Source organism: Oncorhynchus tshawytscha, linkage group LG03 (assembly GCF_018296145.1).
Source record: "Oncorhynchus tshawytscha isolate Ot180627B linkage group LG03, Otsh_v2.0, whole genome shotgun sequence".
Classification (NCBI taxonomy): Eukaryota; Metazoa; Chordata; class Actinopteri; order Salmoniformes; family Salmonidae; genus Oncorhynchus; species Oncorhynchus tshawytscha.
In genome coordinates, this window is record NC_056431.1 from 5,068,676 (window position 1) to 5,083,838 (window position 15,163).

At 46.4% G+C, this 15,163-nt stretch overlaps 1 protein-coding gene across 7 annotated transcripts in view; it reads left to right on the forward strand.

Moving 5' to 3' along the window:
• Positions 1-15,163, forward strand: part of LOC112240395 (protein tweety homolog 1) — a 40,370-nt gene that overhangs the window by 18,304 nt on the left and 6,903 nt on the right. For 4 of the 7 annotated variants that reach the window (XM_042308185.1, XM_042308188.1, XM_042308192.1 and 1 more), the window contains exons 4-13: positions 1,512-1,623; positions 2,320-2,657; positions 2,874-2,969; positions 3,181-3,253; positions 9,417-9,492; positions 9,634-9,689; positions 9,982-10,074; positions 10,186-10,278; positions 10,372-10,511; positions 13,616-13,783. In XM_042308185.1, coding sequence (XP_042164119.1) covers positions 1,512-1,623; positions 2,320-2,657; positions 2,874-2,969; positions 3,181-3,253; positions 9,417-9,492; positions 9,634-9,689; positions 9,982-10,074; positions 10,186-10,278; positions 10,372-10,511; positions 13,616-13,783 — 1,245 coding nt within the window. The remainder of the gene's footprint in view (positions 1-1,511; positions 1,624-2,319; positions 2,658-2,873; positions 2,970-3,180; positions 3,254-9,416; positions 9,493-9,633; positions 9,690-9,981; positions 10,075-10,185; positions 10,279-10,371; positions 10,512-13,615; positions 13,784-15,163) is intronic. The other 3 variants (XM_042308194.1, XM_042308200.1, XM_042308197.1) reach the window with 1 other exon arrangement.

Sequence of the window (15,163 nt, forward strand, 5' to 3'; positions counted from 1 at the left end):
CCATATGACCATTTGTCACAAGGATGGAGGAAAGGGAATCCTTTTTATAATACAGAGGTACTATCTTCTAACTTTCATTATTTCCCAATGGTCCAATAACCATGTGTGAGTTTTGATGGAAGTTATTTTCAGAGCACTGTAGAAAGAAAGTGTCCAGTCCCTGCTTTACAATGGGTTAGTATTTTGCTCACGGCAATATCTGACACAGGCAGTTGACCTAACTGACCGTGGTCAAGTTGTCGTTTGACCACAGGGACCAGGCCACTGAGGTTAGGTGTTTGGGCTTGTGGCAGCATGTTTGTGGTTTGGAAATTGATTTGTGGTTTCCTATCACCGTGACGATGATGTCAGAAGTTCCATCTCAGTGTATTGAATCCTCTCTCCTCTGTTCCCTCTCTGGTGACTATGCTGTCATCCACTGTCATGAGGGCGTTTAGTCACATTGTGACAGGATGTTCATTTTAAGTTTGCATGAGGATATTGCAGCAGGTATTCAAATCTGACCCTACGAGGTCCGGAGTACTGCTGGTTGTCTGTTCTACCTGATTATTAATTGCACCCACCTGGTGTCCCAGGTCTTAATCAGTCCCTGATTCGAGGAGAAGAATGAAGTGGAACTGGTTTAGCGGTCCAGATTATAATTTGCAGGGTTTACTGAGCCAGATTGGGTTGTCATATAGAAAACCCACAGTTAAACACCTTCAGCTCTGACACTGCATGATGTTGGATGTCCCCTCCCGTCTCAGCAGCATAGCGTTGTCACATGTTATCGGATTGCATTGTCAGCCTGAGTTGATGTCACTGCTTTATCAAACAGCACAATGTGCTCCAGATCTGATTTCTGCTTCAGTGATGTCATCATTATGCAGGTGTTTGTGTTATGGTGGTCCTGTTCCCCCCCCCTGCGGCCGTGATGATGTCATCTCTCTCTCTGATACACGACCTTGCTGTTTAGATGAAAAAGGGGAGACATGGTAGTAGACATCTTAGTTTTAGAAATGCATTGTGGGAAAATCTCAAATTACACCCTATTCTTCAAGTTGTGCATCAGAGCACATATGAGACACACATGATGCTGTCATAGAAAACATACAGTCAAACGTGTATGAAACACCCCCTCCTCTTTTTCCCGCTTTCTAATCTGGGTCACATACTTTGTGGGAGATTGGGTCATACCATTGCTCTCGGGTGCGAGGGGATTTGGTGAACATCTGGCCTAAGCTTTAATCTGAATATTTGAATAACAGAGAGATATATATGTGATTATTTTTTATGTTTCTAATATCACACCAACTGAAGACTGCAGATGCAGACACTGCTAAGACTCTTCAAAGTTATCTGTATGTTTTCCTGTGGTCGGTCGGTCGTTCGTTCATTCATCCATTTCTCACATTTCACATCACTCTCACCAGTTCCATCTTGTTGTGTAAAATGAATTTAATATGTACATACAGTACAAACTGAATGAAATATGAATCTCTCTCCCTCAATCCCTGTTCCCCTTTTTGCAGTGTTGCCATAGGCGTTGGTTTCTATGGCAACAGCGAGGCTAATGATGGGATATATCAGTTGACCTCATCTCTTCTCACAGCCAATTACACACTGGCTTCCATCAATCTGCTGGTGAGTACTCTAGCTCCTCCCTCCCAGCAAATTTCAGGTGTGTGTGTGTGTGTGTGTGTGTGTGTGTGTGTGTGTGTGTGTGTGTGTGTGTGTGTGTGTGTGTGTGTGTGTGTGTGTGTGTGTGTGTGTGTGTGTGTGTGTGTGGTAGATATATTGGTGGAGAGGGAGAGAAAGTGGGGTGTAAACTTGTCAGGTGTGATATGGATCTGTCTGTCCTCATGCGGTCACTCAGTGGTTAATATGTCTGTCCTCATGCGCTCACTCAGTGGTTTATCTCTCTGTCCCCATGCGGTCACTCAGTGGTTAATATGTCTGTCCCCATGCGATCACTCAGTGGTTAATATGTCTGTCCCCATGCGGTCACTCAGTGGTTAATATGTCTGTCCCCATGCGGTCACTCAGCGGTTTATATGTCTGTCCCCATGCGGTCACTCAGTGGTTAATATGTCTGTCCCCATGCGGTCACTCAGTGGTTAATATGTCTGTCCCCATGCGGTCACTCAGTGGTTAATATGTCTGTCCCCATGTGGTCACTCAGTGGTTTATCTGTCTGGGTGATGGATGCCCTCTTTGTACATTGTTTTTTCCACAGAGAGGTGGAGGTTATAAGTCATACAATCAACCATGAGATTCATTGTATGACTGATAACCTCCACCTCTCTGTCCTGCCCCACCCCTCCCTCTCTGCCTCCCCAGGTTTCAGACACAATCTCTGGGCTACAGCAGTCCATCGCTGGGCCCCTGACTACTATGGAGGAGCTGTTTACAGGCAGTAAGCCTTATTTGGTGTCCACCCGGAACTGTAGGAGACTGTCAGAGAACGTGGTGTCCCTGCTCACCTCTCTGACAATGGCTCGCTCCTCTGACGGGGGTGCCTGGAACAGCAGTAACAATAGCGGAGATCCTCCCATAGCAGCCCTCACCCCTGTGCCCCCCTCCATGGCCCCCACAGTGGCACCAGTCGGAGGGGTCATGCCAAGCCCCTTCTCCCCTGGCTGGGCAGCCAACACACTGATGGTCAACGAGGACTACAGGTGAGGGAAGGGAGTGGGAGTGTCTTCTTCTCCAATGTTTTAAATTGGGTGTTAAGAACACACATAGCGTGTGCCAGTATATCACTCCCTTGTGGTTTGCTGAAAGATTGAGTTTTGCGTTCAGCACCATAGAAATGTGTTTGGAAGTGTACTCCCTGCATTGTGTGGTTCTATGGTGTCCCATTGCTGAGATGGCTGTTATCTCCTGGGCTGTAGGTGGCTGTCCTACGTGCTGCTTTTGCTGTTGGACCTCCTAGTGTGTCTGTTCATCCTGCTGGGGCTAGCCAAACAGGCCCGCTGGCTCCTCATCCTGTAAGCACGCACACACACACACACACACACACACACACACAGACACACAGACCGACAGTTAAACCCTGTGTGTTGTATTGCATCGAACAACACTGAGTTTGTAATGCTCTGTGACTCTGTGTTATATAGGCTGTGTAATATATGATGGTTCCTAGGAGGTGTGTTTGGTGTTTCGCTGACCTCTATGTGTGTGTGGTTTTTCTCCTCCCAGGATGACGGTGCTGGCCTGGCTGGCTCTGTTCCTGAGCTGGGGATCCCTGGGCCTGGAGACTGCTACTGTGGTGGTGAGTACTGACGGATAAAGGGAGGAGAGGTGGAGGGGTGGTGTGTGTTGTTGAGGGGAAGGGAGGGAGTTGATCGTTCATGGCTGGCTAGAGAGTATCTCAGGAATGTCTTAAAGAAGTCCCGGCCAGAGCAGAACAGAATGGCTGTGTACTTCTGTTGGTGTCTGTCTGCATGTGTGTGTATGTGTTTCTGTATTGCATTCAGTGTGTCTCTGTGCCCCTTGTGCTAAACTGTGAAAAGACTGGCCTCCTAGGGAACACTGCAGTCATGGCAGGGGACCAAGAAGGAGGGAAAATGGGGCAGAAATTAGTGTGTAGGTGTGTTCTGTGTATTTTCTGTGTGTTTGTGAGCAGTGTGTGGGCGCGTTGTATGTGTGTGTGTGGGAGCGCGCGTGTGTGTGGGAGCGCGCTCATGTGTGTGTGTGTGGGAGCGCGTGTGTGTGTGTGGGAGCGCGCGCGTGTGTGTGTGGGAGCGTGGGAGCGTGTGTGTGGGAGCGTGTGTGTGTGTGTGGGAGCGTGTGTGTGTGTGTGTGTGTGTGGGGGAGCGTGTGTGTGTGTGTGGGAGCGTGTGTGTGTGTGGGGAGCGTGCGTGTGTGTGTGTGAGCGTGCGTGTGTGTGGGGAGCGTGCGTGTGTGTGTGAGCGTGCGTGTGTGTGTGGGAGCGTGCGTGCGTGTCTTGTGTGGGAGCGTGCGTGCGTGTGTGTGGGAGCGTGCGTGCGTGTGGCGGCGAGCGTGTGTGTCATGGGCGTGTGTGTGGGCGCGCGCATGTGTGTGTGTGTGTGTGTGTGTGTGTGTGTGTGTGTGTGCGTGTGCGTGTGTAAGTAGTACATGTTAATCCATGGATAGAGTGAGTCCCAGAGGGAGGGAGGGAGAACTTCTCCAAACTTCTCCAAAGACTCACCAGAACCCACAGAGAGAAAGAGAGCCGGTTGGAGAAGGTGTTTGTTTAGGGTGGTGTAGAAATGGGACTAGTGGGACAGCCAGTGACAGTAAAAGCACCATTCGATTCTATACTATGACACATCTTGGCCATTCTATTGATTGATGCCTACCACAACACCACAGACCACAACACCACAGACCACAACACCACAGACCACAACACCACAGACCACAACACCACAGACCACAACACCACAGACCACAACACCACAGACCACAACACCACAGACCACAACACCACAGACCACAACACATCATTACAGCAAAGCAACAAATTATTATGGCATTTCAATTCAGGTTAAATAAAAAAATAATATAAACATTTGGAGGGAATAGAGAACATAGAGATCTTTATTCAATATTGCTTTGATAAAGAATTGGCAGTGGGGGCCTCCCGGGTGGCGCAGTGTGCCTGCAGCTCTGTGTCATCAGAGACTGGGTTCGCTCCCAGGTTGGGTTGTGTATCGGAGGACGCATGACTTTCAACCTTCGTCTCTCCCGAGCCCGTATGGGCGTTGTAGCGATGAGACAAGATAGTAGCTACTAAAAACAATTGGATACCATGAAATTGGGGAGAAAAAGGGGGTAAAAAAAATGTGTATATATATAAAATAAAATAAATGGCAGCGAGCCAAGAATATAGAAATGTTGATGACATTTGCTGAGAACTGCCAAGGAGTGTTCTTTCTTGCAACTGTCCCATTCCAAATCCATGCCTTGGAAGTTTGTCAGGAGAGAGGGGCAGTGGGGGGGAGACATTTGTGTGTGTGTGTGAGCGCCCCTGTGCGCGCCCCTGTGTCTATGAAAGAAGGTTGAAAGGCCTGGAGGGAGAGTGCTTCAAGCAGACCAGTGTCATGTGGAGCTGGCTGGAGATGTCTCAGAGCCCGTCCAGCGGTCCACACAGAGCCCTTCTGTCCCTGGCCACTGACAGACAAAACAATGACCCAGCTGTGGGTCTAAACTGCCCTGGACCGACTCTATCTCTCTGTGTGTCTGGGTCTCTCACTCCCTCTCCTGGCCAGACTGACCCTTGTTCTGTGTCTGTGTGCCTGCAGCTCTTTTTACAATGTGGCAGTCAGAAGGGAGGAAAAAGGAAGGGATCGATGTAAATGAAAAGAGAGAGGGGATGATAGTGATAGAGAAAGGGAGGAAACAGTTGAGAGAGGAGAAAAGTGGGATGAGAGAGGGAGAGAGTGAGATGGAAAGAGAAACACAGAGTAGGTCTATACAGTATGGAGAGGGAAAGTAGATCTATACAGTATGGAGAGGGACAGTAGGTCTATATAACATGGGGAGGTACAGTAGGTCTATACAGTATGGAGAGGGACAGTAGGTCTATATAACATGGAGAGGTACAGTAGGTCTATACAGTATGGAGAGGGACAGTAGGTCTATACAGTATGGAGAGGGACAGTAGGTCTATATAACATGGAGAGGTACAGTAGGTCTATACAGTATGGAGAGGGACAGTAGGTCTATACAGTATGGAGAGGGACAGTAGGTCTATACAGTATGGAGAGGGACAGTAGGTCTATATAACATGGAGAGGTACAGTAGGTCTATACAGTATGGAGAGGGACAGTAGGTCTATATAACATGGAGAGGTACAGTAGGTCTATACAGTATGGAGAGGGACAGTAGGTCTATACAGTATGGAGAGGGACAGTAGGTCTATACAGTATGGAGAGGGACAGTAGGTCTATACAGTATGGAGAGGGACAGTAGGTCTATACAGTATGGAGAGGGACAGTAGGTCTATACAGTATGGTCTATACAGTATGGAGAGGTACAGTAGGTCTATACAGTATGGAGAGGTACAGTAGGTCTATACAGTATGGAGAGGTACAGTAGGTCTATACAGTATGGAGGGACAGTAGGTCTATACAGTATGGAGAGGGACAGTAGGTCTATACAGTATGGAGAGGGACAGTAGGTCTATACAGTATGGAGAGGGACAGTAGGTCTATACAGTATGGAGAGGGACAGTAGGTCTATACAGTATGGAGAGGGACAGTAGGTCTATACAGTATGGAGAGGGACAGTAGGTCTATACAGTATGGAGAGGGACAGTAGGTCTATACAGTATGGAGAGGGACAGTAGGTCTATACAGTATGGAGAGGGACAGTAGGTCTATACAGTATGGAGAGGGACAGTAGGTCTATGTATGGAGGTATGGGAGAGGGATAGTAGGTCTATGCAGTATGGAGAGGGACAGTAGGTCTATGCAGTATGGAGAGGGACAGTAGGTCTATGCAGTATGGAGAGGGACAGTAGGTCTATACAGTATGGAGATGGACAGTAGGTCTATGCAGTATGGAGAGGGACAGTAGGTCTATGCAGTATGGAGAGGGACTGTAGGTCTATGCAGTATGGAGATGGACAGTAGGTCTATGCAGTATGGAGAGGGACAGTAGATCTATGCAGTATGGAGAGGGACAGTAGGTCTATACAGTATGGAGAGGGACAGTAGGTCTATGCAGTATGGAGAGGGACAGTAGGTCTATACAGTATGGAGAGGGACAGTAGGTCTATACAGTATGGAGAGGGACAGTAGGTCTATACAGTATGGAGAGGGACAATGGAGGTCTATACAGTATGGAGAGGGACAGTAGGTCTATACAGTATGGAGAGGGACAGTAGGTCTATACAGTATGGAGAGGGACAGTAGGTCTATACAGTATGGAGAGGGACAGTAGGTCTATACAGTATGGAGAGGGACAGTAGGTCTATACAGTATGGAGAGGGACAGTAGGTCTATACAGTATGGAGAGGGACAGTAGGTCTATACAGCATGGAGAGGGACAGTAGGTCTATACAGCATGGAGAGGGACAGTAGGTCTATACAGCATGGAGAGGGACAGTAGATCTATACAACATGGAGAGGGACAGTAGGTCTATACAGTATGGAGAGGGACAGTAGGTCTATACAGTATGGAGAGGGACAGTAGGTCTATACAGTATGGAGAGGGACAGTAGGTCTATACAGTATGGAGAGGGACAGTAGGTCTATACAGTATGGAGAGGGACAGTAGGTCTATACAGTATGGAGAGGGACAGTAGGTCTATACAACATGGAGAGGGACAGTAGATCTATACAGTATGGAGAGGGACAGTAGGTCTATACAGCATGGAGAGGGACAGTAGGTCTATACATCATAGAGAGGGACAGTAGGTCTATACAGGGAGAGGGACAGTAGGTCTATACAGCATGGAGAGGGACAGTAGATCAGCATGGAGAGGGACATATACAACATGGAGAGGGACAGTAGGTCTATACAGTATGGAGAGGGACAGTAGGTCTATACAGTATGGAGAGGGACAGTAGGTCTATACAGTATGGAGAGGGACAGTAGGTCTATACAGTATGGAGAGGGACAGTAGGTCTATACAACATGGAGAGGGACAGTAGGTCTATACAACATGGAGAGGGACAGGGTCTATACAGCATGGAGAGGGACAGTAGATCTATATAACATGGAGAGGGACAGTAGGTCTATACAGTATGAAGAGGGACAGTAGATCTATATAACATGGAGAGGGACAGTAGGTCTATACACTGGAGAGGGACAGTAGGTCTATACAGTAGAGGGACAGGGTCTATACAGTATGGAGAGGGACAGTAGGTCTATACAGTATGGAGAGGGACAGTAGGTCTATACAGTATGGAGAGGGACAGTAGGTCTATACAGTATGGAGAGGGACAGTAGGTCTATACAGTAGGTCTATACAGTGGAGAGGGACAGTAGGTCTATACAGTATGGAGAGGGACAGTAGGTCTATACAACATGGAGAGGGACAGTAGGTCTATACAGCATGGAGAGGGACAGTAGATCTATATAACATGGAGAGGGACAGTAGGTCTATACAGTATGAAGAGGGACAGTAGGTCTATACAGTATGGAGAGGGACAGTAGGTCTATACAGTATGGAGAGGGACAGTAGGTCTATACAGTATGGAGAGGGACAGTAGGTCTATACAGTATGGAGGGAGGGACAGTAGGTCTATACAGTATGGAGAGGGACAGTAGGTCTATACAGTATGGAGAGGGACAGTAGGTCTATACAACATGGAGAGGGACAGTAGGTCTATACAGTATGGAGAGGGACAGTAGGTCTATACAGCATGGAGAGGGACAGTAGATCTATACAACATTGAGAGGGACAGTAGATCTATACAGTATCGATCGGGACAGTAGATCTATACAACATTGAGAGGGACAGTAGATCTATACAGTATGGAGAGGGACAGTAGGTCTATACAGTATGAAGAGGGACAGTAGGTCTATCAGTATGGAGAGGGACAGTAGATCTATACAACATGGAGAGGGACAGTAGGTCTATACATCATGGAGAGGGACAGTAGGTCTATACATCATGGAGAGGGACAGTAGATCTATACAGTATGGAGAGGGACAGTAGGTCTATACAGTATGGAGAGGGACAGTAGGTCTATACAACATGGATACAATATGAAGAGGGACAGTAGGTCTATGCAACATGGAGAGGGACAGTTGATCTATACATCATGGAGAGGGACAGTAGATCTATACATCATGGAGAGGGACAGTAGATCTATACAACATGGAGAGGGACAGTAGATCTATACATCATGGAGAGGGACAGTAGGTCTATACAGCATGGAGAGGGACAGTAGGTCTATACATCATGGAGAGGGACAGTAGGTCTATACAGTATGGAGAGGGACAGTAGGTCTATACAGCATGGAGAGGGACAGTAGGTCTATACATCATGGAGAGGGACAGTAGATCTATACAACATGGAGAGGGACAGTAGATCTATACATCATGGAGAGGGACAGTAGATCTATACATCATGGAGAGGGACAGTAGATCTATACAACATGGAGAGGGACAGTAGGTGTATAGAGTGTGGAGAGGGACAGTAGGTCTATACAGTATGGATTGGGACAGTAGGTCTATACAGTATGGAGAGTACAGTACAACATGTAAAAGTACAGTAGATCTATGCAGCATGTGATTCACTCAGTAAACTAATAGAACAGGCAGTGGGCCAAGTGCTGCAGTCAGATATCTGAGGAGAGACGTGTGTCATTCAGTCAGTGTGTCTCTGTTAACTTTTCCCTTGTGATCTCTCCCTCAATTTCTCTCCCCCTTCACCTCTACCTCTCTCTCTCTTTCTATGTCTTTCTTTCTATATCCCTCTACCTCTCTTCCCCCTCTAACTCTCTCTGCATCTCCAGTCTGTCAGTGACTTCTGTACAGATCCTAACACCTTTGTGCTCAACTCCACCCACTTCAACTCGGGGACCAGCTCAGGTACAGTAGTGCATCGCTGCACACTAACAAAGAGTCTCTGATCATTTCATTCATATAGCCATTCATTTTGATGCTGAAATGCCCTGACACACTTTATTCATTGCTGATTGATGGTCTGCTGCTGTCCTCTGTCCTATCCAGACGTGTTGGATTATTACCTGACCTGCAGCAGACGTATGAACAGCCCTTTCCAGCAGGTAGTAACTGTTCTCTGTAGATGCTGTGTCTCACGTAGTGGTGTTAGGGGATCAGGGTTTCAATAGCACATGGACTCTTCTGAGTGCCCTGAAATTAGTGGGCTGGACCAGTGTAAATATATGGGGGTTTGTATAATTTCTGGGCAGCTCTGTAATTCCAACCCTAGTGGCACTGATATAGGACAGTAAGTAAACTTGTATTTTCTGATAGGTACTGATCAGGATGTTTATAGATTATACAGTGTTAGCATGATGATGCGAAGCAATATTTTCAATGACCTGTTGTCTGCAGCTGCTGACCCAGTCACAGAGGGCCCTTTCCAGCATCCACACACACCTATCCAGCCTGGACCGGAATGCTCTCCCACAGGTCCCCAAGGCAGAGGTACATCACACTGGGCCAGGGTGCAACCCATGACACAAAATGGCTGACAAATACATAAAACACAGTTTATGAAACTGAGTGTGATATTATCCTTACCTCTTGTCATTGTAGAAGTCACTCAGGGAGGTTCAGCAGATTCTCAATGCCACAGAGGGCAACTTTCACCAGCTGGTGGCGCTACTCCACTGTCGAGGTCTCAACAAGGTAGGCCTGGTGTTTAACATGGGGTGTAATGGTCTCTGGTGTGTTCTTGCTGTTTTCTCAAGTCTTTTTGCTCTTTCTGTCTCTGTTTCTTAGGATTATATTGACTCTTTGAAAGGCCTGTGCTCTGACGGGATGGAGGGATTGCTCTACCTCTCTCTCTACTCTTTCCTTTCGGCTCTGGCCTTCACTGCCATCCTCTGTTCCCTGCCCGGCGCCTGGAGAAGCTTCCCCAGGTGTGTGTGGCTGTGTGTGTGTGCGAGAGAGATAGAGAACGAGATATGTTATTGATGTCATAATGTTGTTGCTGAAATTTTCTACATCATAGTTTAACATTTCCTCTGAACATGCTCAGCAGTAAGGTAAGGTTGTACTACAGTGGGGCAAAAAAGTGTTTAGTCACCCACCAATTGTGCAAGTTCTCCCACTTAAAAAGATGAGAGAGGCCTGTAATTTTCATCATAGGTACACTTCAACTATGACAGACAAAATGAGAAAAAAAATCCAGAAAATCACATTGTTGGATTTTTAATTAATTAATTTGCAAATTATGGTGGAAAATAAATATTTGGTCACCTACAAACAAGCAAGGCTCTCACAGACCTGTAACCTCTTCTTTAAGAGGCTCCTCTGTCCTCCACTCGTTACATGTATTCATGGCACCTGTTTGAAATTGTATAAAATACAGTATAAAATACACCTGTCCACAACCTGAAACAGTCACACTCCAAACTCCACTATGGCCAAGACCAAAGAGCTGTCAAAGGACACCAGAAACAAAATTGTAGACCTGCACCAGGCTGTGAAGACTGAATCTGCAATAGGTAAGCAGCTTGGTTTGAAGAAATCAACTGTGGGAGCAATTATTAGGAAATGGAAGACATACAAGCCCACTGATAATCTCCCTCGATCTGGGGCTCGATCTGGGGCTCCATCTCACCCCGTGGGGTCAAAATGATCACAAGAACGGTGAGCAAAAATTCCAGAACCACACGGGGGGACCTAGTGAATGACCTGCAGAGAACTGGGACCAAAGTAATAAAGCCTACCATCAGTAACACACTACGCCGCCAGGGACTCAAATCCTGCAGTGCAAGACGTGTCCCCCTGCTTAAGTCAGTACATGTCCAGGCCCGTCTGAAGTTTGCTAGAGAGCCTTTGGATGATCCAGAAGAAGATTGGGAGAATGCCATATGGTCAGATGAAACCAAAATATAACTTTTTGGTAAAAACTCAACTTGTCGTGTTTGGAGGACAAAGAATGTTGAGTTGCATCCAAAGAACACCATACCTACTGTGAAGCATGAGGGTGGAAACATCATGCTTTGGGGCTGTTTTTCTGCAAAGGGACCAGGACGACTGATCCGTGTAAAGGAAAGAATGAATGGGGCCATGTATCGTGAGATTTTGAGTGAAAACCTCCTTCCATCAGCAAGGGCATTGAAGATGAAACGTGGCTGGGTCTTTCAGCATGACAATGATCCCAAACACACCCCCCGGGCAACGAAGGAGTGGCTTCATAAGAAGAATTTCAAGGTCCTGGAGTGGCCTAGCCAGTCTCCAGATCTCAACCCCATAGAAAATCTTTGGAGGGAGTTGAAAGTCCGTGTTGCCCAGCAACAGCCCCAAAACATCACTGCTCTAGAGGAGATCTGCATGGAGGAATGGGCCAAAATACCAGCAACAGTGTGTGAAAACCTTGTGAAGACTTACAGAAAACGTTTGACCTCTGTCATTGCCAACAAAGGGTCTATAACAAAGTATTAAAAAACTTTTGTTATTGACCAAATACTTATTTTCCACCATAATTTGCAAATTAATTAATAAAAAATCCTACAATGTGATTTTCTGGATTTTTTTTCTAATTTTGTCTGTCATAGTTGAAGTGTACATATGATGAAAATTACAGGCCTCTCTCATATTTTTAAGTGGGAGAACTTGCACAATTGGTGGCTGACTAAATCCTTTTTTTGCCCCACTGTATATAGAGGTGCATCTCTAGGTGTGGGTTGACGTACTGTATGGGTATGTAATTCACTACTGTACCTCCAGGTCTGTCAGAGCTTCTGTCTGTGTGTCTGTCTGTAGTAAACAGCTTCCAACTGTGTCACAGCCAGAAACATGAAGGGAAAAACAGATTCAGGGATGAACAAGGGGATTCATTTTTTCTATTTGCGAATATCGATGTAAAATTAACAGGAGGTCTGTATTCCAAAGGACATTGCTGAATGCACCATCACAAACCCATTAATTGAACAGATAAAAAAATATATATATATATAGTACTGTGCAAAAGTTTGAGGCAGGTGTGAAAAAATGCTGTAAAGTAAGAATGCTTTAAAATAAATAGACATGTTAATAGTTTAGATTTATCAATTAACAAAATGCAAAGTGAGCGAACAGAAGAAAAATCTACATCAAATAAATATTTGGTGTGACCACCCTTTGCCTTCAAAACAACATAAATTCTTCTAAACTGTACACTTACAGATTTTGAAGGAACTCGGCAGGTAGGCTGGCCCAAACGTCTTGGAGAACTAACCACAGTTTTTCTGTGGATTTAGGCAGCCTCAGGTGCTTCTCTCTCTTCATGTAATCCCAGCCAGACTCGATTATGTTGAGATCAGGGCTCGGTGGGGGCCGTACCATCACTTCCAGGACTCCTTGTTCTTCTTAACGCTGAAGATAGTTCTTAATGACTTTCGCTGTATGTTTGGGGTTGTTGTCATGCTGCAGATTACATTTGGGGCCAATCAGATGCTTCCCAGATGGTATTGCATGATGGATAAATATCTGCCTGTACTTCTCAGTATTGAGGAGACCATTAATTCTGAACAAATCCCCAACATTTGCAGAAATGAATTGATGATAATTAGCACCTGTTTGGTATAATTGTTTAATCATACACCTGACTATATGCCTACAAAATCCTTGACTTTGTGCAAGTGTACCTACAATAATTGATGCTGTTTTGAAGGCAAAGCATACCAAATATGGATTTGATTTAGATTTTTCTTCTGTTCACTCACTTTGCATTTTGTTTATTGATAAATATAATCTATTAACATGTCTATTTTTTAAAGCATTCTTACTTTACAGCATTTTCTCACACCTGCCTAAAACTTTTACACAGTACTGTATATTACTATTTTACATGTTTTTGTGTTGTATTCTTGTACAGTACGGTAAAAGTACACAGATGTTGTGGCTGTCTTCCACACATGTACAGTGTGTTCCGTATCTGTTCCATAGGATTTCACAGGTTCATACAAAGTGTTACCAAAACCCCTAATTGTTGTTCTCATGAGTTCTCCTCTCCCCCCTCTCTGACGGGCGACAGTGATTCCGAGGAGTATGAAGATTCGGACAGCGAGAGCGAGGACCCCTTCACTTCCCATCAGGCACGTAGACAGCCGGCCGCGGGGTCTCAGCGAGGGGCCTTGCCCCCCTTCTATAATTACCAGGGAGCCGGGTGGACTCCTCCCTTTTCTAGCGCGCCACCCCTCCCGTGAGTAACACAGACACACAGACACACAGACAGACAGACAGAGTTGCCTCAGAGAGACCCCCGGGAATAAGATGACGTTTCCCCCAGTCACTGATCCAAGGTCAGTTTTTTTTTTTTTTTTTACAATAGTGGTTGAGGATGAAGACTTGGGGGAGGTTAAGCTGATCCTAGATCTGTGCCTTGGTGTAACTTCAACTCAAAGCTCCCAACTGAAGCCAACAAGATCAGGACACTCATATAGGCCCAGTATAGAGTAGTGGAGCGTGCATGAACACACACAGACCTACTGACTAAGTCTGTTATGTTAACGAGCATAAGTGAAGGTTAGGTACAAAACAGAGACACAGAGGTTTTAGCACAGCTTGAAAAGACACACATATTTACTTCACCACACCCTGTAATGTTAGTATACATGAACACATGGCAAACGTTTGACATTGGAAATACATTGGATATAGTTCTACCTCACACCCACCCAGACATGTACAGTGATGGAGTAGTCAGAACCACTCTGCCTCCATATAGACACATACGGATCGCTTCGTCAGGGAAGCAAACACACGCAATGCAGACAGACACACAGACAGATCTACTGTGGATCGCAGGGTAGGCAGAGAAACAGACACACAGATAGGTCTGCTGTGGACTGCATGGTAGGCAGAGAAACAGACACACAGACAGATCTACTGTGGACCGCAGGGTAGGCAGAGAAACAGACACACAGACAGGGCTACTGTGGACTGCAGGGTAGGCAGAGAAACAGACCCACAGATAGGTCTGCTGTGGACTGCATGGTAGGCAGAGAAACAGACACACAGACAGATCTACTGTGGACCACAGGGTAGGCAGAGAAACAGACACACAGACAGGGCTACTGTGGACTGCAGAGAAACAGACACACAGACAGGGCTACTGTGGACTGCAGAGAAAACAGACACACAGATAGGGCTACTGTGGACTGCAGGGTAGGCAGAGAAACAGACACGCAGATAGGTCTGCTGTGGACTGCAGGGTAGGCAGAGAAACAGACCCACAGATAGGTCTGCTGTGGACTGCATGGTAGGCAGAGAAACAAACACACAGGTAGGTCTACTGTGGACTGCAGGGTAGGCAGAGAAACAGACACGCAGATAGGTCTGCTGTGGACTGCAGGGTAGGCAGAGAAACAGACACGCAGATAGGTCTGCTGTGGACTGCATGGTAGGCAGAGAAACAAACACACAGGTAGGTCTACTGTGGACTGCAGGGTAGGCAGAGAAACAGACACGCAGATAGGGCTACTGTGGACTGCAGGGTAGGCAGAGAAACAGACACGCAGATAGGGATACTGTGGACTGCAGGGTAGGCAGAGAAACAGACACGCAGATAGGGCTACTGTGG